Source organism: Pyrgilauda ruficollis, unplaced genomic scaffold, assembly GCF_017590135.1.
Source record: "Pyrgilauda ruficollis isolate IOZ18807 unplaced genomic scaffold, ASM1759013v1 scaffold14, whole genome shotgun sequence".
Lineage (NCBI taxonomy): Eukaryota > Metazoa > Chordata > Aves > Passeriformes > Passeridae > Pyrgilauda > Pyrgilauda ruficollis.
In genome coordinates, this window is record NW_024512543.1 from 4,934,716 (window position 1) to 4,958,689 (window position 23,974).

The 23,974-nt window shown below is 40.7% G+C and overlaps 1 protein-coding gene across 1 annotated transcript in view; it reads right to left on the bottom strand.

Moving 5' to 3' along the window:
• Nucleotides 1-15,054: 15,054 nt before the first annotated feature.
• Nucleotides 15,055-23,974, bottom strand: part of LOC121349448 (cytochrome c oxidase assembly protein COX16 homolog, mitochondrial) — a 45,998-nt gene continuing 37,078 nt past the window's right edge. Inside the window, exon 4 of the mRNA XM_041459888.1 lies at nt 15,055-16,666. Within this exon, the coding sequence (XP_041315822.1) occupies nt 16,550-16,666 (117 nt within the window). The 3' untranslated portion in view covers nt 15,055-16,549. The remainder of the gene's footprint in view (nt 16,667-23,974) is intronic.

Here is a 23,974-nt window from a genome sequence, read left to right on the forward strand (position 1 = left end):
CTGCTGTCTGGGTACCCAAGCAAAGTAGTCTTCCTGGGTTGTGGCTGCAGCTCTCTTCACAGAGAACAGCAGGCACAACCTTCCCAGGATTTCTCCTGGGGAAAGTCTGTGAGAAAACAATTCTTCTCTTCATTTGCTGCTGCTGTTGTTTGGCACATGTGGAATGTGTTATGGAGATTGTTTACTGAAGAAGGGATTTCTTAATTGGACACTGGTGATGGTTGTTTGGATTGATTGACCAGTTAGGTCAAAGCTGTGTTGTGACTGTCTGAAAAGGGTCACAGGTTTTTCTTTAGTATAGAGGATAGTATTAGTACAGTATGTAATATAATATAGCTTAATAAATCAATTGTTCAGCCTTCTGAAATCACTGGAGTGATTGCACATTATTCCCTGGCTGGAGGTCGCCTTGCTGCAATTCCGGGCTCATTCTGCAGATGGGTGTCTCCAGAAGGAGGCTGTGGTCACAGTGCCCAGTCAGCCCTCTTTGTTCTGAGCCTTCATTGCTGGTTTAACCACAAGGGAGGTGCAGCTTTCCCTGCCCCGGTGCTGTCCCTGGGATGCTGACTGAACTGGGATAAACCACTGGCAGGGGAGGTTCACAAGGGCTTTGGTCTGCAAAGCTGAGCTTGCTGAACACCACAGAGTCCTTGGCCAGGTGGCAGTTCTGGGACACAACCCTGCCAGTAGCTTGGCTGAGGGCAACTATGGCCGCCAGTTCCTTCCCAACCCACCCACAGAGGGAAAGATGCCTTGAATAAAGACATTGAGTTGGAGGACAGCCAGGATTTGGCCCTGTGCAACATTTAAATAAGCTTCTTCAGCTATATTTGGATCTATGAAATACTCCCATGGTTTGAGGTGGTTTCCCAGAACAATGAAGTGTTCCTATGGGTCTGTATGCTCTGTCCCTCCTCCTGTCTCACTAACATTCCGATCCCAGCTGGCAACATTGCCCAGGCAGAAAAAGACAAGAACACAAGAACTTGCCTGTGGTTTTAGGGGAATGGAAGCAGGACAGCAAGCCCCAACCCTCCAAATAGTTATCTTTGAGTGCATAATTCTTAATTATATACTTAAGCAAAGCCTAGAGTAATTTAGTAAGTTAAGCATGTAATTCCACTTTAACTGATGGGTGAGTCCCTAAAGCAAATGCCTATGTGTACACAGGGCTGCTCCCTAACTCAGCCAAGACTCACTGGGGAGCCAGAGAGGCCTCGTTCGGGTGGCACTGGGGATGCTTTAGCAAGGCACCATACTGATGTGCACACAAGTGCATGCCCCAAATTTGTACTATGAGCTCAAGTCACCAAGAGAGCAGCTCTGGGTGAAAATAATCCACTTTTACTGGGAGAAGGGAGGCGGGAGGACAGATGCAGGCTGAGAAAGGGTATCCAGTCCCATTCATACACTGGAGTAGGCAGCCCTAAAGCCTACCCAACAACTCTGCACCTCTCTACTTGCTAGCATGGCTCCAGCAGCTCTCCAGCACAGAGACTGGGGGACCATGCTGCTGCCCAGCCCAGCTCCCTCCACTGGTGCCTGCTTGCTGGACTCGTGACCTGGCTGCTCTCATACTCTTAGCACGAAGTTCCCATTTCTACCTTCAGTCAAGTCACAAAGCAGTATATCAAGTGAAAATATACAAGAAAGAGGAGAAAGCCAGCACTATGGCTTAATTAATCTTATGGGTGGCTGCTATGCAGCAGGAGGAAGAGTAAACATGAGACCAAAGTCCTGACACACTGCAGAAACAACATACTTCTGCTCCCAGTACAGTGGAGAAGGGATTTAATACAACACACAAGTGAAGAAGTGGAGGGAGGAACAGGGAAGAGATGAAGATTGACTGACACTTTTGGGCACCTAAAGGAAGCTCTGTGACAACAGGGCCTGTTAAAAGGATTACAGCACTAATTGCACATCCCTGTTGTTCAGTAAGGAAGGTCGCCTGAGCCACAGATGACACCTTCACCAAAGCACAGAGAAGTGCAGTGAATCGATACATGCCTGGACATGTGGCAGCCACGCTCCTCAAGCACTTGGTATCCCTCACGCTTCTTTACCTTGCAGGGGCAAATACCCAGCACTGAATAATATGCTCAAAGCAAGTGCCAACCACTCCTCTCATTCTCACAGCTGGTGCCCCCTTTTCCCTGCCACAGCTGAGCCAGAGGGCAGAGAGTGAGCAGCTACAAGAGACCTCTAAGCACTTGAGCTGCCTGCTGACAGCACCAAGGAATTGATCCACTGCAGAGGATTGTTGCTCTGGGTAGTGTGGATTAGGTTTTGTCTTCTTACCAGTGTATGAAGGCTAGACAAAGGTTAGGAATAAGAAGGAATTACCTCCTTTTCCTAGGTGTAGCAAAGACATGATGTGTTTAATTACAAATGGAGACACTGACAGATTTTTTCTACCTCCTCAGAAACTAAGGAACAATTTCATTCAAGAGCAACATCAGTAATTTCTCCAAGGCCAACAGTCAGTTCAAACTAGACAGCACAAATGCTCATTGGCATTTCAGAGGTGAACAGCAAGTAAACATTCATAGCTGAACAGATACCCTGCTCTCTTCTTTGTGTTAGATATGATTTTTTCATAGGCAAAAGAAAAAGTTGTTGCTAAGTAGCTTCCATCAAGGCACGTAACATCATCTTGCCAGGGCTGCCAACCCTCTGGGTAGGAAACTGGGTGAACATCCCAAAGCATGTTTCACGTGCTAGGTTTTATTCCAGCTGGATACAGTTTGGAAGGTAGAATCATCTAGGAAGAGATGTGTGAGGAGACAACCGGCAGAGATGCATGATAGAGGAATCCACATAAAACTGAGGAGTTGAAAGGGGGAGGAAGCATGCAGCAGGAAGGAGATGAGTCTGTCCTGGCCAGCACAAATATCACTCAGTCAATGTATGACTCAGTCAATCCACCCTGAGCTTGACATTTCTCTTGGTAGAAGATGTCCTCTCCCCACTTTCTCCGGTCTAATGCACTGATGCTTTCATTTCAAAAGGTGACATGATTACAAGGAATGCTAAAAATACACATGGGCTTTCATTCCACTCCCCTGTAGCTGGTGGAACAAAATTTCCAGCTTTCCTGTTAGCCACAAACAGTGATTTAATCTGAAAGGCATGTGGGGGAACAAGACCTCTTCTTTATTTTCATTATCTCCTTTTATGTAACGCCATCAACCAAGGCTCAGACTTAGGAGTCCAGTCTAGTTGTTTGGATGACCAGAGAGTCAGCACTCTCTCAGTCCAGCCAAAGGGGAGAGAACGTTTCTCCTGCCTTCAAGATCCTTCAGTCTTCCAGCACTTCAGCATGACTAAAGGGTACTCCAGCCCAGTAGCCCTTGCTATTGTCCACTCCTGCTATTCTGAGGTCCTCACAGTCCCTTCCTTGCTGTAAGGCTGAGGTTACAGCAGACACACAGAGCCCAGCTTTATCACAAGTGCAGCAGCCAGACACTCCCCCAGAACACAAGCCTCCCAGTAGCTGGACACCACAGAGGTCCTGTCAACTGCCTGACATCCCTGGAAAGCCCTGGGGGCCAGTCCACAGGCTGGCTAAGTTGTCCTTCCTGAGGGAATAGGGCACATGGATGCATAGATCAGGTGCTCCAAGATGCATTCCAGACCAGAGATGAATGCCCAATCAGTCTCTCCTGCACACAGCTGAGCATTTAAAACCAAGAGCGTTTAAGAAAACAAAGAGTTAACTACACAAACATTAAACTTTCCTTGTTGCAAATGCTCAATGCACTTGCAATTCTTTGGGGGAAAAAAAATTAAAAATCAGCCTACGGATGATATCAGACAGACTTTTTGCAGAGGAAATCTCCTAAAGGATGGGAAAGAATTTAATAAAATTACAGTTTATTCATATAACATTAGGTCACTATAAACTTTATCTAGCTTTAAATGCTTTTATGTAACATCTGAAACATGTAATTTTTTTTGGTGTGGTTTGAAAGACATATCAAAATACTAAGTTATGGTAATTCCTGCTTATTCATTAGGTATTCAGAATAGAAGCCTTAATTGCAAGCTGCAAATGCTATAAATGGCAGGCAATAAATCTCAACAACAGGGGATCAAAAGGAAAGAATACCCAGTAACACGGTTGTTTTTATCTAAAACCAGGACACATTAGTCTGGTACAAGACCTCAGTTATTAGAGGGAATATTTTCCCCTCAAGTGACAGATTCTATGAAATACTTCTGTATCAGGACAATTAAGAAAATACAAACATTTCTATCAGGATCACTGTCAGTATCCCACAACTCAGAGACTGACATTGGCTTTTCTTTGTATTTTCAAAAGAAAATGTCTTTATGTCTCTGATTGTACAAACAAAAGCACAAGACTATTGAACGGTACTTATTTAAATACACACTCAAAAATTTTCAAAATGTCATAGAAGAAAAGAGCAACTGAAAGCATTTTTTGTTGTCCCCAAGTTTTTGATTCTCTTAAAATCAGACATTTACTCTTACACATGAGAAAAGCTTTTTGAGGTGGACATTTTGTAGCAGCACATAGCCTTGCATAACAATTTCATAGTGAAGACATCTTTATGTCCAAACCCAGCACGTTACTTTATGTTGCAGTTATTGATTGAGAGATCATTTAAGTATAGAATTTGTATTAAGGGCTAAGGAATCGCTCCTTTGGGAACACAGAAGCAAGTTCCTTAGTAAAATCAGAAACAAGAATTCTCTCCACAGAAAAATTAACCAGAGAGAAGATGACCTTCTGCTTCAACTACAGGGTATAAGAATTCAATACTTTAAGAGATTATTTTATTTAAAGAACTTTCACATGTGCTTGAACCAACTGAAAGAGTTTTTCAGCTCCTGTGAAACAAAGTCAAAAGTGAACTGACTATATAATATATGTGTGTGTGTGTACATACATAAATGAAAACTAAGAGAGTCTTAAAAATCTCCCAAGACATTCTGCGGGGCGGCTGCCCCAAGGGCGGCACCGATGACCCCCGTCCCCTGGCCAGCCCGCTTGTCCGAGTGCTGCCAGGAGCCGGGCCCCGAGCTGCGGCGTGGCCGAGACTGACAGCAGCGCTGCCAGGCCTTCCTGCACGCTGCATGCATTCCATTCGCGCAGAAATGCGGGGCCCCCGCCACCGAGCAGCGCACAGGGTCACTGCTGTGCCTCCACCAGAACGGGACCCCGTCCTGCCCAAGGCTCTGCACCGAGCCAGCAGTGCAGGCAGCAGCTTTCTCAGCTCTATTTCCCGACATGGAGATATCCCCTGGCCCCGACATCAGGCGGGCAAGCGGCCGCAGGCTACTGCGACACGTCTCTATCCGGCTTCTAATGGGATAATGAAGTGCGATCTCAGGTAGTAACAGCTTCTACTGCACATGGCAGGCCTGAGGCCATGTACTCACAGAAGAAAGAAGCTATCCTGGGTAAACAGATTTCACTTGGACAGAAAATTTTCAGTGTTTATTCACCGATTTGTTTTGGGAAAGCTGTTTCATTGGCTTCCCTGCCATTATCGATTCAAATACTTCTGCTAATTATTTGGAACACAGCTAAGATTTACCCAGATGCTGCCGTTATCTGGGACTCACCTAAGAGGCGTCACCGACTGGTATGTGAGGTTCTCCCATCAGAGAACTCGTGGGATTACTTACACTGGAGCAAGGCTCACTGCCATGCACAGAAATGAGGGTTTCCTATCCCCTAAGGAGATGTGCTCCTAGGTCTGCTCAAAGCTCTTCAAAGAAACAAAAAGACAGATATTGCCTTCAAATTAACCATGGCTTATTAATTGTTTCTACCTTTTCCTTTTTTAGTAACAAACCAGTCATAATTATTAATCATTATTGTTTTGAGTGAATCTAATTGCAGTGTTCCCTAAAGCATGGCAACACTCCCTCCACACCCAGCCAACCAAAATAGAAAAATCACATCCCAAAAATAGCAGCAAGAGACAGTGAACAAAATCTGGCCTCCAACAATTTGTGACATTAGACCAGACAGATCTTTGAGACAAAAATCAGCTGAGAGACTAACACTCTAGAAGATACTGCAGCCTTCCTATAAAAACCAGCCAGAGGGTTTTTGCAGCAGAAATCCCCTACATCCCTCTCTATGCAAAGGGCTGGCTGGTGCTGACCCAGAAAGTGGCTTTGGAGGGCACATGGCCCGCCCTCCCTAGGTGAAAGGCAAATTCACAGCATCCTACATGTACCTCCTCTACAAAGCACAGCTGCAGAGACAAAGGTGGAGTTTTTAAATGATCTCTGCCGACACAAAAACTGGAAGATATCCTATAGCTACAGTGTTTGATGTAGGAATGCTGGAGTGAAATGCCTTTAATTGAGTTACACACAAAGTTTCACTGTATCATTTTATGGTCTCTTCTAGAGAAAATATATATTATTTCTGGTTCCACAAGTGAGTTGGGGAAAAACACAAAACATAACAAACCACCCAGATCAAGTTAATAGATCTGTGTATAAAAGCCAGGATTAGATAAGGTTTTCAGGCACTAAGTCTGGCTGGCAATTACTGTGTCCCTTGTGAATACTTAGCTCTGGATTTAGGAAGTTTACAAACCTAGACAGATACAAACATATTATCACAGTATTTTAAGGTCTTCCTACATCAGAGATGTTTTTGCCTGGCCCCAGAACCCCATTCATGCAAGGATGAAAAGCTCTCAAAGGACTTACCTGTGGTTATCTTCCAAAAATGCTGGGGTTATATATCCTCAAAGCAGTCTTTAAAAAGTAAAGACTCTGCTGTAGCAGATAAATGTTTTTAGTGGCTTTCAACAGACAGTAATCAAGCTACTCTACAATTTCTCCCACTCCAGAGCACTAAGATCCACCTGCCTTTTGAAACAGAAGTAATTCAGGGCAATGCATTTCAGCTGTACTTGCAAGGCACGTTAAACGAAACTTGACTTCTAAAAGCTGCCAGGTCTCTTAACGAGCAGAAATGATAACAGTTACAGATGGGTAAAAGTTAGGAGGTCACTGAGCCCAGCCTGCTGCCAGGCCAGGCCAAAGGCAGCCCAAGCCAAGACTTCAACTGATACGACAATTGATCTTAGCCAAAAGGTCAAGAAGTGATGATGGGGAGGGGGCTGAGGACAAAAGTGACTTAGAGCTGTCTCTATGTCCTCTGCAGAGGAGAAGCAGGCAAACCTCTCTGGAATAATACTTAGAATTTATCATGTTAGGCAGATGGTATTTGACTTGCTGCTCTTAATACATAATCCTGAAAGGTCTGTTGCAGTTATCTACTGTAATAATAATGCAGTTTTGCATGTTGCAAGACACCTGAAGCAGCATCAATAAAGTAGTCTCACAGGGCCCAGTTTGCTGACACTCTGTGCCCTTGCTGTACACAAGGTTATCTTCAATGGCAGAAAGTATTTTTTTATTGCTTTCTGGTGACTTAGAGGAGGCTGTGGATCCTCTGACCTTACTGCCCATACAACATGAGCTCTGGCTGAAGGATGGTCTAAGCAAAACTTTGCTTTTGAAGTAGGAAAAATGTATTTCCTTATTTCATCCAGCAGACAGGACTGCATTCAGTCCTGCCTATAATATGACTTCACCCTTGTCCATGCCATGATTTTCCAAATTTTGTCAGAAAGGTAGCTTACATATATTGGCTCTCTACTAGGCAATGCTGGGATTGCAATTTCTATCTAAACACCACTGTGACACACTAAGATATTTATTGATCTTTGTAGTAAGAATTTACTGATAGAATCTTCTTCTAAGCTCTCAAGAACCACATCAAATTTTCCAGAGAAAGAAGAAATAATAATTTTTTTTAAAAATGGCAATATCAGAGCTGGCCAAATTTTCAAACTCATTCAGAGCTGGTAATCCTGTTACCAGAGAGTCAAGGGAGATAGGCCAAAAGCACTTGCAGAGGTACACAGGGCTTTGCTGTTTTTGCAAGCACTCATCCCAAACTTTGGCCTTAACATCCATGAAAGCCAAACGAGGAGACTTCTTGGGATCCAGTTCACCCAAAACAAGACTTACAAAGGCAAAGTGATCAAAACTCATCACTCAAGTGCTTTCCAATATCAGTGGAAGGGGGGAAGCAGCAGAGCACAGTTCAACACCCACCTTGGCAGACATCTACCCTGAATTATATGATCACTGCACGTGACAATGTAAATGTTTGCACAGACACTTGACTTCTATGAAGCTACTACACATCAGTGGGAAAATGAAGCCTCTTCTGTGCAACCTGGGCAGCCAATCACTGCACAGAGCCAGCTCCTGCTAAGGCAACCATCCTCATCTCTCAGAGGTGATTCCTGCAAGTTCCCACCTTGGCAGGGCCTTGATGGTGAAGAGACACTATTCTCCAGATCTCCACTGTAAGTGTACAGAGAGGAAAATACATTCTTTGGGGCTGCCTAAATATGTGTTTCTATCTACACATATATTGATATATAATGCAGGCTCTCTAAGAAACAGCTTTACAGTCATATGACAACCTGTAAGAGATTATGGGTTTAAGGTATTATGTATTTTCTAAATTTCAGATCTTCTCTTACACCCCTTATGCAAAGAAAGCAGAGTTGTGAATCCTCCAAGGACAAAAGAACAAGGCACAGAGGCATCTTCATCGACTGCTGCAGCAGTTCCTAGATTACAGCATCTCCAAGCAGAGTACAGAACTAACAGCTGTTCTCCTCCTCGTGTCTTGGCACTACCTGAACACACAGAAAGGGAAATGCACAAAGACTGTATGGAGTATGTGAGTACAGTGGCTGTTAAAGTGTATAGTGCACACCCGTGACCGAACTTTTAAGATCATGAGCAGTGTGTGTGAGAAAAATGGACCTGTCAGGTAACACTGCACAACCCTGTGTAGCTTCAAGGGACAAAGACTGCTCAATTTTTAATTTCTGTTGTGAATAATTCATTACAGGGCTAAGAAATCTTCTTGAATAGATGAAAGATAGGAGATAAAGGTCTCCTTCTATTCATATTCCAAATCCTTGCCCAGCCAACTGGGTCTGTCCATACAAAGTACAAGTTTCCATATCCAGCTTTTTCTTTCAAAGTCAGAAACTTCAGCCCACTTAAAAATGGACATGTTCTACGCTGGTCCTGGAAGATACAGTAAAATTCAAACATTCAAAGAAATAACTCAGATGTTTCAGTTTCTGATTATTTAAAATATAGGGGGTTTTACATTAACAAAAACATACTGTGAATATTCCCAGCTGTTTCTCTTCAATGACTTCTCTAAGCCAAGTTGCAAAACACTGCCTGCCATTACTGTCTTTTAAATCTTCCCCAAAAACCCATATCAGAGCTAGGGTGAACTTTTAAAAATTCTATCAAACTGTATTCATCTTGATTTAAGGGATGATAAAAACAAGACCTACAATTTCTGCTATTATTCCAGCATAGCCAATTAGGATGTTTGTACTTCTCAGGAAGCACTCAGCCCAAAAGGCCTGTTATAGGGAATGTGTAATCTCAGATTTTTGTGCTGAAAATATGTGTTTATCTTTAATCACGTCTTTAATTGCATCTGAGTCAGGATGTTTGCAAGGCAAAAGAGCATCTGTGGTGGTGGGGTGGATAGCCAAATAATGATAAGACATGAATCCTGAACTGTATGGACTGTAGACACTTCAAATACACATTAACATGAGTAGGACTGCAGTACTTCCATACTTGACTGCCTATTTTTTGCTATACATGTAACTTAAAATTATGGAAACCCTGAAGCATGTAAGCAGCACTGATGTCTTTTTTTACACTGTGAAAAATCTTGTGTTTCTTCTTAATGTATCCTGACATATGAGCATGCTGTTTGAATATCTAAAAGTGACATAATTTAACAGAAACTGGACAAATAAATTTGGAATGTGGAATTAGCAAAAGCAGGGAGGAAAAGGAACTAGTTTTTGAGGAAACTTCATCAGCTGGTGTAAAACTTACATTGTCATTACCTGGCATAGCAGAATATTGAATGCAATATGGGGTAGGTCTTTTCTTACGAGTTACTGAGCAGTGAAGTGCTCTGTTGAATTGCAAGAGTGCCACTTTCTGAATGCAGGTGTGCACATCTGGTGAGGAGAAGGCTAGCAGGCACAGCCACAAGGGTGTGCATCATATCCTCATTAGTAAAGAGCATCAGCACTCAGCAACTAACAGAGAAACTGACTGGTGAACCCTGAAAAAGATATTTTACAATTTTTTAAAAAAATCTGCTTGATTGACATTTTGCAATCTGTTCATTGAGAAAGACCTATTTTTGATAGATTTACTCTTATTGAGAACACTTTCTGTGAAAAGTTTTGAAAACTGTTGAGCATTTTGTGCTGTCAATCTTTTAAGTCAAAACTACATTTTTAAGATCAGTGGCGGTTTTTCATTTTCAGAGTTAACATACCTGACAAAGAAGAATCAAGAATGGAAAAACATGAAAAACCAAATAAAACATTGTACTTCATCCAAATAAAAGCATTTCTAAAACCACTAACTTGAAAAATATCATATCTGACTTTTCATTTGGACCTGAGTATTTTTTGAGCTCAGACGTTTTTCCTGAGACAAAAATAATTTTCCTTGCTATTCCATCCAGAGGGACCAGTCAGAAAAAAAATACTGTTTTCTATTACTATTTTTGTCCCCAAGCATTTTTGCTTTCCATAGTTCTCTTCTTTCCGCCCCCCCCCCCAATCCTTCCTTCCTTTCCTTTCTTAAAATGCCCTATCTGCTAAAAAGCAGAAGAAAATTAATTCTGGAACTCAAGATTCTTTGCTCTTGCTCTCCTCTTTTCCTCTGTTTATTCAGAAGGAGTAAAAAAAAACAAAAACTGTATTGAGCTGAAATTTTATTCTGCTGTTTTCTGTTGAGTAAAGATAGTCCACTAAAGCCACTAAATCACAGATAACACTTCTGTGGGCAACATTATTAGGAACTGACAGCTGAAGATAGATGAAGATCTCATCTTTTAAAGAAAAAAGTACATTTAATTTCCTTTGTACATAAAATAGAGAGCACAGCATTGTGTATCTAAAGATAAAAAGAGATCCCAGTGTATGCTGGGTGCCATCCTTACAGAGATGTAATACTGGTCTCTGTTCTGAGCTTACATTGAGCTTTAAATTCAAATTCATTTAGAAACAACTATTCTTCAATTCATGGTAGACCGTGAACTTTAAAAAAAGAAGGTGACATTTTACCTTAGAAAAGAACAGCTCACAGAATTAATTGTTACCTTTTGGGAGGAACACTGGAAGACAGGAGAGAAAGAGGAGGGAGGATGGATCTGTAAGGCAGAGATGGGTTTGCTCCTGATCCTCAAGGGATCATCCTGGGAGCCACTAGGCCTCCTTGAGGTTGACACCATAATGGATTTGATACTGAAGACACACAATGGAGTTGGTCTTGAACATAAAGGATCTCCTTGTCTCTTTCAACTGCCTTGAAACAGACATGCTAAAGCTATGGTCATTTTTTCCACCAGCTGAGGCACATCATGCCAGGCTCAAAACATGCCAGGTGAAAGGGAATGAATTTCTTCTACAGAGGCACTGGCAGTGTAGAGTATGCCCTTATTTCTGGGGGACTTTTTGGATGTGGTTTTTTTTTCCTTTCTCAAGGAACCTGTGCTATGTGACTATGACACATACTATTCACATTTGCAATGTATAAACATTTCGTATGTCCTTTCTGCAGCATTACCCCCTTACTTTGGTTGCATTGGATTTTAACACATCCCAGGCAGCATGGAAACAGTGAAACTTTGTTTGCCTGTGTTAAGCAAGAAAGTTACACATGTAGTTAAACACATGCTTAACAAGAAAATATGGTCAGTCCAATTCCAGTGGCATGAAAGACTGCTTTTGGCTCCTGAGGAGAAGGAGAACATCTGTATGGAGGTTTTGCTTCTAAGTCTAGAGACTATTTGTGTGTTGGCTGAGTCTGGTTGCAAGCCCTTGTAAGAAATGAAGGCCTAACACTAAGCAATTACCTTCCCTTGATTAAAGGCTTCTACTCAGCTAGTCTAAAATAAGAGTGGAAATTTTTTTGTGAATCTTACTCCACTGAAGGATGAAAGGTGGTTTTCCACTGAAAACACTGGCAATAAGCAGCCCTTCTAACCATAAAAGCTTGAAGGAAAATTCTTTGACCATCTTAATGTAAAAATAGTTATTCTGCTTTCTTAAGACTTCAAATCATGCCCTTCTTTCTTTTTTCTTTTTCAAGTGGACACAGTTTGTAGCAAAGGATAATATTAGGCTTTTCCATTTACTGCAGAAATAAGTGCCTCTGGAAAATACAGAATATAAAATGAAACTTGCCCTGGATTCAAGCTGGAAATGCAAATATAGCAAGTCAGAGCAAATGCAAAATCATCAAGAAGTACAAGGGTCTGTGTAGTTATTTCACACAGTGAAAACTATTGTTTTGAGTTTCATCCATACACAGGCAAGCACAGTGAAACACAAAGTGTCCACGTAAAACATCCAATGAACACTGACCTTCAAATTTCTCTAAATTGCTGCTTCTCTGTGAAGAAATGGATTTCTTCCTCCACTTTTTGGAGGAAAAGAGCAGAGGAAGCTGATGATGGGATAGACTTAAGTTGCTTTTCAGAAGTTTTTGCATTCTATATTCTGATCTAAAATTCCCATCACTCATGTCTTATTACACCATAACGTATCTTTTTTGGGTACTAGACCCTTTCTCAAGACCTTGGAAGATCACTGTGAGCAAGATTGCTCTCTGCATTCTGATTCAGTAAGTTTTTAACATCCAACTGCTCCTCCAGATGTATCTAGGAACTTCAAAATTCAACTGCTGTGCTATTCAGTAGTTTTGAAAGCTTTTTTGCACCACAGCAGCTACAGCTTTTCCTAAGGTTCTCCTTTATCTGTTAATATCTCTGAGCTGAGGTAGTGAGCATTTTGGGTCACCCACGCATCTGCACATTCAAAGTACAGTAGGAAAACAACTCTCAATAAGCAGGATGCACAGGGCACATCTCACACAGAGGTCTGGGCAGCATTTTGAGCCCGGACAGCTGCAGGAACCATCCAGGAACCATCCAGGCAGATACCCACATATCTGTGGTACTGTGCTGACCTCTTTCTGACCCTGGAGACAGGTGCCCCAGATTTCCTCCAATTCCATGTCCTGCTGCTTTTCTTGTTATGGAAGATCCCAAAGACCAACCTTGCTGATGAGAGAGATAAACACCTCTCCTTTATTGTCAGAACAGGGATTTTGAAACTGATTTTTCAACCCACATACACACAGACACCTAGCCAGGCTTGCTTCTTTTATTTCTAATTTCAGCAACACTGATTAGAAGATCTGGCTTCTTCAGTCCTCTCTTTTACCTTGATAATACTGAACACCTCTCACTAAAGCCTTGCTTTCATTCTCCTCAGATCTGAGGATGCCAGTTACCAAAGAAGATGCAAAAATGTCAATTAGTGTCTCAGACTGACAATTGTACTTAATTACCTCTGACTCCTTCCACTCACAGATGTTTAGAATTATGATTCAGGAGCTGAACAAAGTTGTATTCAGGAGCCTTAAAGATAACTAGAAGTGCTCTAACTGGCTTTCAAAAGGATAGTTCAAATAAGCAGCCAAACTGAGCATGAGTTCTGAACTAACTGAAATTTGCCTCTCCTGTACTGTTATGAACTATAATTCTCCACATTTCTGGAGTGCCTTCTACTCTAGGTTGCATGACAACTTAAGAGACTTAATTGGCTCTCAACATACCTTTCAAAAGTATTATTTCCAATTCAATGGGTAAGAAAAGCACAGCATAAAACATCAAGCCATTGTTCAAGTGCATGGCAATAAAGATGAATTGCTGGAATAGTCCTTCCCATTTTGTGAAAAGTACAGGTTCTGCACCAGCTATTATTGGTTTAGCATTTTTTATAATTCATAAATGAATCAACATTAAAAAATTATTAAAATAAGTCATCATTAAAAACATGGTGGGTTTTTATTTTAGTGGACAATCGACAGATATAGGCTGTCTTCTAAAATGTAAGCTGAAGAGAAGGGCAAGTTGGAAAGTTTATATGCAAGTTTTCCAACTGCATATAATTTTTTCTCAGAGATGCTAAGATAAATCCATTGCTTTCCAGAGAGGCCACTTCAAAAAGGTAGTTACACATATGCTCTCAGAAACATTTAGTGCCTAAGAAAACGGAAAGGCGGGGGAACCCCACAACAAGCAAACAATCAACTAAGATTGGGGCCTAAGTTAGGACATAAGAAATTGTTCCACGTAAGTAATTATTTACAACTACATTCCAAACCTGCTGAAATAAGATGACTATTCCCAAAACAGTCTTTGCAGAATATCAAATTACTAAAAATACACAGGATATTTCAGTGAGTGTTTTATTCATCAAGAAAACGGATAAGGGCTTCATGTAAGAGAAGTATCTTTGCTTCTTCCCATGGAGAAAGGGGCTGTTTCTCCTCCACATGCTGTTCTTAGAAAGCCATGTGTTTATTTCAGGAGCAGTGCTGGTCCATATTGTGAGCTATCATGCAAGCCTGGGAACTGAGCACGCCTCTCCATATGCAAAGCGGTGGCAGCTTCCCATCTTCAATCAAAGCAGGGAAAAGGAAGATGTGCATCCTCTCAAAAAGGCAGTGAATTTGCAGAGTCCACACCAGTGGGGAATGTAAAGACACATTTCCAATGGTCTAGCTCTCACTGTAACATTAGCAGTGATGCAGCAAGAGTCCTAACTGAGAGAATGCTGTCAGGATAGCCAAAGCTCTGATGTCCTTTGCACGATCAATCTTCCAGTCAGTGGAACTGCACCTGAACTTGAATTTAAGAGTTGAAAAAGTTCTTAACAAGTTACGCAGTATTAATTACTCCTTAGTTGTCATATTTATATTTTATTTGCCTAATGACATAACAATTAAAGCAATTTCCTCCTTTTCCTCCTTGTCTAGGTCGAGCATAGCTTAATGCCTCTGTATTTTAGCTTTTCACTGGTTTCCCTATAGCATTTATTATTGCCTACTTTTGCATTGTTCCTCTTATTCCTCTCCTGGGTGGTTTAATTTGTTCATACTTGATTTAGAAGCAGAGATATCTATGACATTGAACAGGGAAATACACTAACACACAGCTCCAACCTTGTTCCAGATTTCATCCACCACTTTCTGATGGTTTTCACAACTCTATCAGAAGAAAACATGCACAAAACATGCCTAAGATATTTCATGTGATGCTTTATGAATCCTTTTGTAACTCCCTAAAAATCAATGTTAATCCTTCCTCCTGAGTGAAAGACTGGGCCTCACCACTGTCAGTCTAAAGAAAATGAAGTGCTGAGAGAAGATCTACATGAGGAGGCTACCCTAAAAAAAGTGTCCAAAAGGACATTCAGATTGCAATTGACACATCCTGCAGAGGGGAGTGAGGCAACACTTTTTCCAAAGACAGTTCCAAAAGGATTTACAAATAGGTGTCACTGAGAGTTTTGAAATGAGACTCTGCTGTTAGTATGTATTCTACTGCTCCATTCCTCTGATGAGGAGTTTCACAAGTCTGTTGCAACACCTTATCAAAAGCTTAATTTCATTTGAAAAATTGAGTAGGTGCTTCTTCATTGGACTCCCTCTGCAGAAGGGTCCTGAATGTTAGCACAATGTCCTCTAACAGCAAAGATTTAGCACACAAAGACAAATATAAAAAGAAAAGCATTTCAGAAGAATTGATTGGAACATAAAAGACTTCTATGCACATGCACAAATATACCTGTAAGATGAGCTTCACCACTGTGTAACGGTTCAAGAAGATTCTGCTACAGTATTTACTCACAGAGAAGCAGCACAGCTCTTTGCAAGGAAGAGTTCTTCCAATTTAAACTGAGAGGTTCCAGAGCAGAGGTCCAGCCTGCATGAAGGTATTGATAAACTAATCACAGAAATTTAATCACCTCTAAACAAATGTTATTTGACCAATTATCAGCTGACACTCAGTACATGCCTTTATGCAGTCCCTGGAAATGAAACACAAGAGTATTATTTAGCCAAAATTGGACTCATTGTTCTGAACAGCTCATATGCCTGTAGAGTCCCTTCCAAGCTAAAGAGCCTGAAGTCATGCAGGGGCTCCCTGAAGCAGCACTTATCTGGTCACACACATCTAGATGACAGCACTGTTGTTCTCATTAGGATGACAACTTCTGGTACTGACAAGTGACTCTTGAAATGTTATTCCTTGCTGAAACAGTTTTGAATGTTAGAGACTGAAAAACAATGGGATAGTCTCAGTAGAATAATCAGCTTTTTTTAATTGAAAATTCACATATACAGCCTGGATGTAATGGATGCAAACAAAGAGCTTCATATAATACAGTGTCTTTTGTTCTGATCTCAGAGTTACTTATATATACACCAGCTGAATTGTACAGTGCAAATGCTCCCATGTCTCTTCCTGACACTGGATTAAAAATTAAGACAGTCCAGCCTGAGATTTTTTTGACTTTTTTTCCAGAGGCACCAAAGGCAGCTTTCTCAGTCACTCAGTCTTGAGACGGAGAGCCTCCCGCCGTTGTTTCTGAACCGTCCTGGAATCTTCCCACAGACTGGGTCCTCTGATGTTCTCCCAGTTATCCAACTTAGATTTTTCCAGCTTCTGCAGACAAACAGCAAAAATAACAGGGTCACCTTGATGAATCCATGATTTAAAGTACATATGATTCCAAATTGATTTTTTTTTCACAAGAAACTCAATATCACCATTGAGTTGATGAACTTTCAATTACCCTGCATGAGAAGTTCAACAAGGAAGAAAAACCTAGTAGTTGTCCATATAGCTACATAAATGACTAAGATAGGTATTACTGCATCTGCTTGTCAGCAGGTAAGTAACAATTAAGGACAGGAAGCACTGCAGCATCTGAGCAAGACTGAAGATACCTTGTATTCACTTTTCTGATCTGTTCTTCAACTGCAAGTCTGCCAAACACTGAAGTAGCAGGAGTGACAAGTATTGGTATAGCTCAAACAGAAGGATTAGAAATTAGTGAGCTGAAGTATCCTGTCAGCAAAAATACAAAGCATGCTGGAAAAGATTTATTATCTAGCACAAAGAGAGACACCAACAGTGCAAACCCCTTCAATCCATGTGGTTTTAACTTGAGAGAGGTATGCAATGCTTTCTGCTGACCAGTTTCCCATGGCACCAAGCCACCACAGACAGGCCTCTTACTAAGTCATACATGAGATATGCTACCTGACTGAACTGTCAGGTACTGAAAACCGGATTTAATTACCTTTTTTTTGTCTACTCCTATCATCCCCCCTCAGACCTACCAATGACTTAGAGGCAACATAAATGAAGAGCAGGCGCCCTGCGACCTCACCTACATGTGCTGCAGTCAAAGACCACAAACATGTATTGCATCTCCACAGTCCCGTTGGCAGAGGTGTAGCTGTCCCTTCCCAGGACACAGACTTCAAGTCTCACATGCCAGCTGTGGAACAGCACATTGGACATGGTGGGGAGACTGAGGAGAGGGTCTGCACCACTGCCAGAATCAGTGCTGCCCTCGGTGCTACTAAACAGGGCAACACTGCATTCCAGTAATGAATGATACTTATTGCAGTGGGACTCAAACCTGACCTGTGATCAAGGCCTCATCTCAGCAAATGCTGTAAAAATACACCAGAAAATACTTCACCCTGCCCTACACCTCTGGCCTAACTTGTTTACTATCAATTATTCAAATAAATGGCAAACACCCAGGGACTTGAATAATAGTTGCAGAAAAATTCAACAGCTATAACAGAATAGACCTACTGCTTAGTTCATTTTACGTGAAAGTTTCCTGACACTTCTACAATTGAGGAAACTGCAATGAGGTTAGTCAGATATCAAAAGAAATTAGGCAACACTCTACAGAAGATATATGAGAACACAGGCACAAACATAGCAGACTTTCACAAGGTAAGAGCAACTGAACTTTTTGTAGAGTTGGCATAGGTCTTTCTGAAGAATTGTCTTTACTACTTTATACATCTTATGCTTAGCTGGTCCTTCATTTCCCCAGAAGGGATCTGAACTGACATGAAAGGAGAGAGAAGGAGGAAAGGTACACATCATCCATCAGTGACTATCTCCTCTGATTGCAAATTCAGAATTTAACATCTGATTCTAATGGAAGCTTCAAGGAAACGACACTTAAAATAACCTTGTGCTTTAACTGAAGGGATGCATGCTGATTTAATTCAACACAAAAGTATCACACAACTGTGAGGATCTCAACTATTCCAAAGTTGCTTGTCTCCCAAAGCCAGAACATTAATCAACTTTTAAAATAAGTACAACAAAACTTGTGGTATCTAAAGATAGGCTACATAAAGAAGTCTATCAAAAGAGAGATGCGTGCTGAAGATCTTTACCTAAAAGTTCATATTAATTTGTCCCTGAAACTTCACAGAGGCTTTACAGAGAGAAGGTTTGTCAAAACCAGGAAGCATTTCAAAACTACAGTATCCATGCAAACCAGTACCAGGAAGTATCTTGGCAGTTTCCAATAGAAATCATAAAGGTACCTAGAAAACATACTGGGATACACTGACAGAATAAAACAATCTAGGGTTACGTGCAATGAATGGCACTGCCTGAGATGACAAATAAGATCTATTAATCAAATAAGAAATAAAGGTTCTAATGCATACATAGAAAGACTATATTTTGTATTATCATTGTATTTATAGAGATCATTAACATTTTGTGTCATGTATAAACACTTTGTCGTATCTTACTGCAATTCAAGAAAAAAGCACCTTCCTTACTACCATGGGACAGTATCTGCAAAAATTTAGTTTATGGGATAGTTATCAGTCATCAGAAGGCAGAATGATTTGACATTCCAACTTTCTGAACCAATGCTATCCAATTTTGGAATAAGAGAGCACTCCTGTTGCATGTGGATAAGCATAAGAAGGAGTATCAGTACTGAAAGGGGACGTGAGAATCTGTTCTGCAATGCTTTCCTATTGAATAGCTATTTTCACATATCTCTGTGCTGGTACTGGATGGGGTAGAGTTAAATTTTTTTATAGCAGCAAGTATAGGGATATGTTTTAGATTTGTGTTGGAAACAATGTTGGTAACACAGGGACGTTTTCGTTATGGCTGAGCAGCTCACACAGTGCCAAGGCTGCCTCTGTTTCTCACTCCACCCCACCTGCCCGTGAGCTGAGGGTGCACAGGAGGGGACACAGCGGGGGCAGGTGACCCCAACTGACCACCGGGATATCCCACACCATATGGCACTGTGCTCAGCATGTAAAGCTGGGGGAAGAAGGAGGAACAGGGGGACATTCAGAAAGATGGAGATGGAGTCTGTCTTTCAAAGTAACCTTTAGATGTGATGGAGCCCTGCTCTCCTGGGAATGGCTGAACAGCTGCTGGCTATGGGAACTGGTAAATTAATTCCTTGTTTTGCTTTGCTTACACCAGCACCTTATGCTTTAGTTATTAAACAGTCTTTATCTCAATCTATGAGTTTTCTCACTTTTACCTTCTGAATCTCTCCCCCATCCCATCATGGGGAGCGCGCGAGCAGCTGCGTGGGGCTTGGCTGCTGGGGTTAAACCAAGACACCACCTCACATACAACTGAGTAAAACCCTACCCTTTTTGCTCAGTCACTGACATGAAAATTCTTACAGCAGAATTATCCCAGAATAAATAGCTACATTAGATGTAAGCTAAAGACATGCACATAGCTACATTTTAAATTCATCTTAGTGATGAGAATAAGACCAGATTGACAGTCCACTTAATTAGGTGCAGCACAAGCTGCAAAGTTACACAGCTCCTTCAGATTGCCTGAGCTGTACAGTGAGAATCCAGGCAAGCAGCTAGTTCTGGTCTCATATGAAGCTGAAGTCAACATCTTTCATTTTATCGGGCTAGGTCTTCTTAATTTCTTATTTCTTTTTTTCATTTGAGCCGCTTCGACTCTGCCTACCTAACTTTATGAAGACATCACATCACATGTTAAACTACTTCCAGCTTTTACTAAACTGAAATTCATATGAACTGGAAGGCTAAAACCCGAAATACTTCTTCTCCCAATTCAAATGTACTAAACACTCAGTCATTGGAGACAACAATGAAATGTAATCAGATCAGATCAGCAGCACTCTTCCTGCTTGTCTCAAATAGCCCAAAGGATATTGAAAATTAGCTGTTTAAAGTAAGATCAGTATAGTCCATTAAATCTACTGATTCACTCCCTAAATCAGCTAAACTGCCTCTTAAGAGTACAGGACTGACAGAAGCTGTAAATTCAAGGGAAAAAATGCAGTTATTCAGACAGGCACGGTGAAAAAGAAAAATATGCTCAACTGTTTGCCACACTTGACTTTTAAGACTTATTAAATGGCTTGACTGGTGCAAAGGTACCAAAAAGGACATAAAAAGACCTTGACTTCTTAATTGCTGGTTCAAATGCCTGGCTTAAGTACAAGTTATAAGCCTCTGACAGCCTTAAAAGAAGATAACATTTGAATTCTACTCTTGCAGGATAGTCTTCATGCCACAATATACAAACTGAAGTCTGCAGAAATTAATTTAGAACTATTAGTGTTCAGGATGAGTAAATTCAAGGTGGCCACATGCAAAAATTCCTAGCTTTAGTCTCAGTTTCTCACATGTGAAAGGAGGGATAAGAGAATACTGTTTACTTTACAGCTTGATGAAATAAATTCTGTGATGAACACCACAGAAAGAAATAGCTCTGATATAGAGAGCCAATTATTTCCCATCATTATAGTAAGCAAACCCATTTGCAGACAAAAGATAAGCCAGGGAAAAAATATCCTCATGGCTGTAAATTAAACCAATTGAACAGTCTGTTTTTTAAAGGTGTCAAAAAAGCTTGAAGAGACAAAAGGTATATTGACAAGATCTATAATGATATATAGATGGAGAGATACAGAATCACAGCTAACACTGAATCTGCTGTCTCGTGTAAATTGAAAATCTTAACTTCATCATCGCACTGATATGGCTTTAGTGGGGTTTTTTATATAACTCTTTCACAGAGCCATCTTTCTGACATCTCATTTTCTTAATATAAACTGGGTGTTACTTACTTTGCCTAGGAAGTGACATAATTTAATATCTGCAATTAGTGATTTAATAATCTGGGATTTAATAGCCCATGATTAGTGACTGAATCCTCAGTTCAAAAAGAAGGGTTTTTTTCCAATTAGAGGATGTTTAATTTTTATGATTTTAGGAAACAAGCAAGTTAGTAAGCAGCAAAATATGGCCAGAATAAGATTGGTTTTTGTTCATTGAGATAATAATTGTGGGGGGTGAGGGGGGACTGACATGTAAGCATCCAGAGAGCTGCTTCTCCTTTTGGCTTTACTGAAGACTGGCAAAGTCCAATAGAGGCTTAATTGCTCAGTTCAGTGGGATCCAATAGCATTCTTCTATGGCACAATTAATTAACCTATGGTGAACTGGTTTAAGAGACTGTCCCCATCATTATTTTCCCTTTAATTATGCCAATTCAATGATGTGGGGCTGTGCTCCAACCAGAAACAACAAAACAATTTAGAAAAATAAATCCATACTGCTTATGAACAAATCCTATAGAAGGACAGGACTATGGAAACACTTGAACTGGCTGAAGGAAACATTGGGTGAAGAGAGAAGAGAAACATCTTTGAGTGACTGTGTCACAGAAGATGTGTGACATCTTTATGTATTGAGGAACTGCACCACTGGTTTGTCTGTGCAACCTTTCCCCTATGTAAAGCACGCAAACAGGACCTGCCTTCACCTTGGAGGTGTCACAGCGTTTAATTGAGTACTCTCATAGCTTTATGTGAAGGTGTTATAGTGATACAAAGTGCTCAGTAAACTAAACGATTATATCATTCAGTTAAAACTGCAGGACTACACAGCCTTGAATTTTTAGCATAAGAGAAAATAACATGAGACAGACTTCCACCTGGAATTAGCCCTTGCCATGATTTCCTCCTAATTTACAAGCAGTTTTCCTTCTTAAAATTCAGAATCTCTTAAAAACCACAATAAATCTCAGAGGATAATCCAGTGCCATTTATGCATTACACCTGCAGATCACCCAAGATGGACTTCTCAGTCCAAAAGGTTCATAAGCTTTAGACAAAGTCAAGAGAATGCATGCATGGGTCATTTACTTTCAGTGTATCTTCTTTTCCTAAGCAAAAATGAAACTCAGAAAGGTCCAACATAAATAATAGCATCATTGCAGCAGTACAACTTCAAGATCAAACATCCCAAATTCAGCAAATTCCACTTTTAACAAAGCAATTAAGTACATTTAGGACAGTTTTCATTTCCCTTGTATAGAAAAGTTTTATCAAGCTATGGTTATTCTGCCCCAGAAAGAGAGGTGCTGCTTACTAAGATTTATCTCTAAATTCACCACTTGGGAGACCTAGCCAAGTCAACTGGACCAAGGAATTTCCCAAATCTGACTGCTTGGTCTTGCTAAGTTTATATCGCACTAAACTTTGTAAAGGGTTGTCCTAGTTACGGCAGCACAAGTCTCTAAAATAGGAGCAGCCAGTGACAGACTTTTGGGATATTTGCAGCACTTTTTCACCTAAATAAACGTGAACTTGACTGAAGGGAATGTGTGATCTTTAACAGTGCAGGAGACCAGTAAGAGTAAAAAATGACATTTCTGTTGCTGCTAAGAAGACCATACAGATTTCTACAGCACATCCCTATCTGGAGCCCAGAAAGCCCTCCTGACACCAAAGAAATGGTTTACTTCAAACAACTTCCTAAGACTATGAATACTTCGAAGTGTGGACATTTTTTTTTTACCTTCTGTATATAAAATCTGGCACAGTCTGTCCTTCTAATAAAGATAAAAAGATACCCTAATAAAAAAAGGATGAGGTGTACCAGGATAAAAAAAAATGAGACCCATGAGTCACACATGGTGTTTTTCCTTCTGAAGAGATATGAAAAACAAGGTTTCTTATGTGAGAGGGAAAAGCTGCAATGAACACCACAGCAAAGGGCTAAGACATTACCACAACAAGAAATGATCAGTTACCACCATGAAACTACTAACAGAAGTGTGTGGGCATAAGAAAAGAAATAACTAGAGAAGGTTTACAACAACAGTGCCAAATTAAACTTAAATCCAGGCCATTAAGAAACTACTTTAAAGTAACCACAGTCCTTCAAATCAGCAGTCAACCTTACCAAGCAGTTGACCCTTCTGAATTGGTGAGTCCAATCTCCCGCCTCTCATATACTCCCCACTCTACCCTGGTCTCAGTTGGTTCAGGTAACATTCACACAGTTAGTGTAGTTTAAGACTTCTGCTTCTCATCTACACTTCCCTGCTGATTTTCCACTCACCTCTCTTCCAGAATTTGTTTATCAATTTATATGCTGAAACAGAAGGCTTTTCCCTGTTGAGAAACTATGATTTGGGCTAAATATTAACAGGGCAATTCCAAATCTTTCAGCCATAAATAGTTTTTCAGTAACATCAATGGCTACTGTTTGATTTGTGCTGTTGGGCAATTTCCCATAGGGAAAAAAATCCTCCTGTTTCTTCTCTGCAGCTAACATCCCCTTTCTAATTGATGAGGACAGTAATAGGAGCATTATTCCCATACTGTACTGCCACTAACAGTAAAGCTACTTCTCAGGAATACTGCTGAATGTACAGTTCACAAATAATATGTGAATAACTCTACCTGTCATTCTATTAGAACCAACAGGTCTTTGAACCAAATCAGAAAGACTTCTGTCTTAGAAAGATCAAGGCATTTTTTAAAATTTTACAAGCATGAAGTTTTAGAAGGTAAGGTCTGGGGTCTTTCTAGAGCTGGAAGGTATTTTGGTTTTGAAGTGCATTGTGCTTAAAAGACCATTTATGTTAGAGCTGTAAGATGGCACAGGG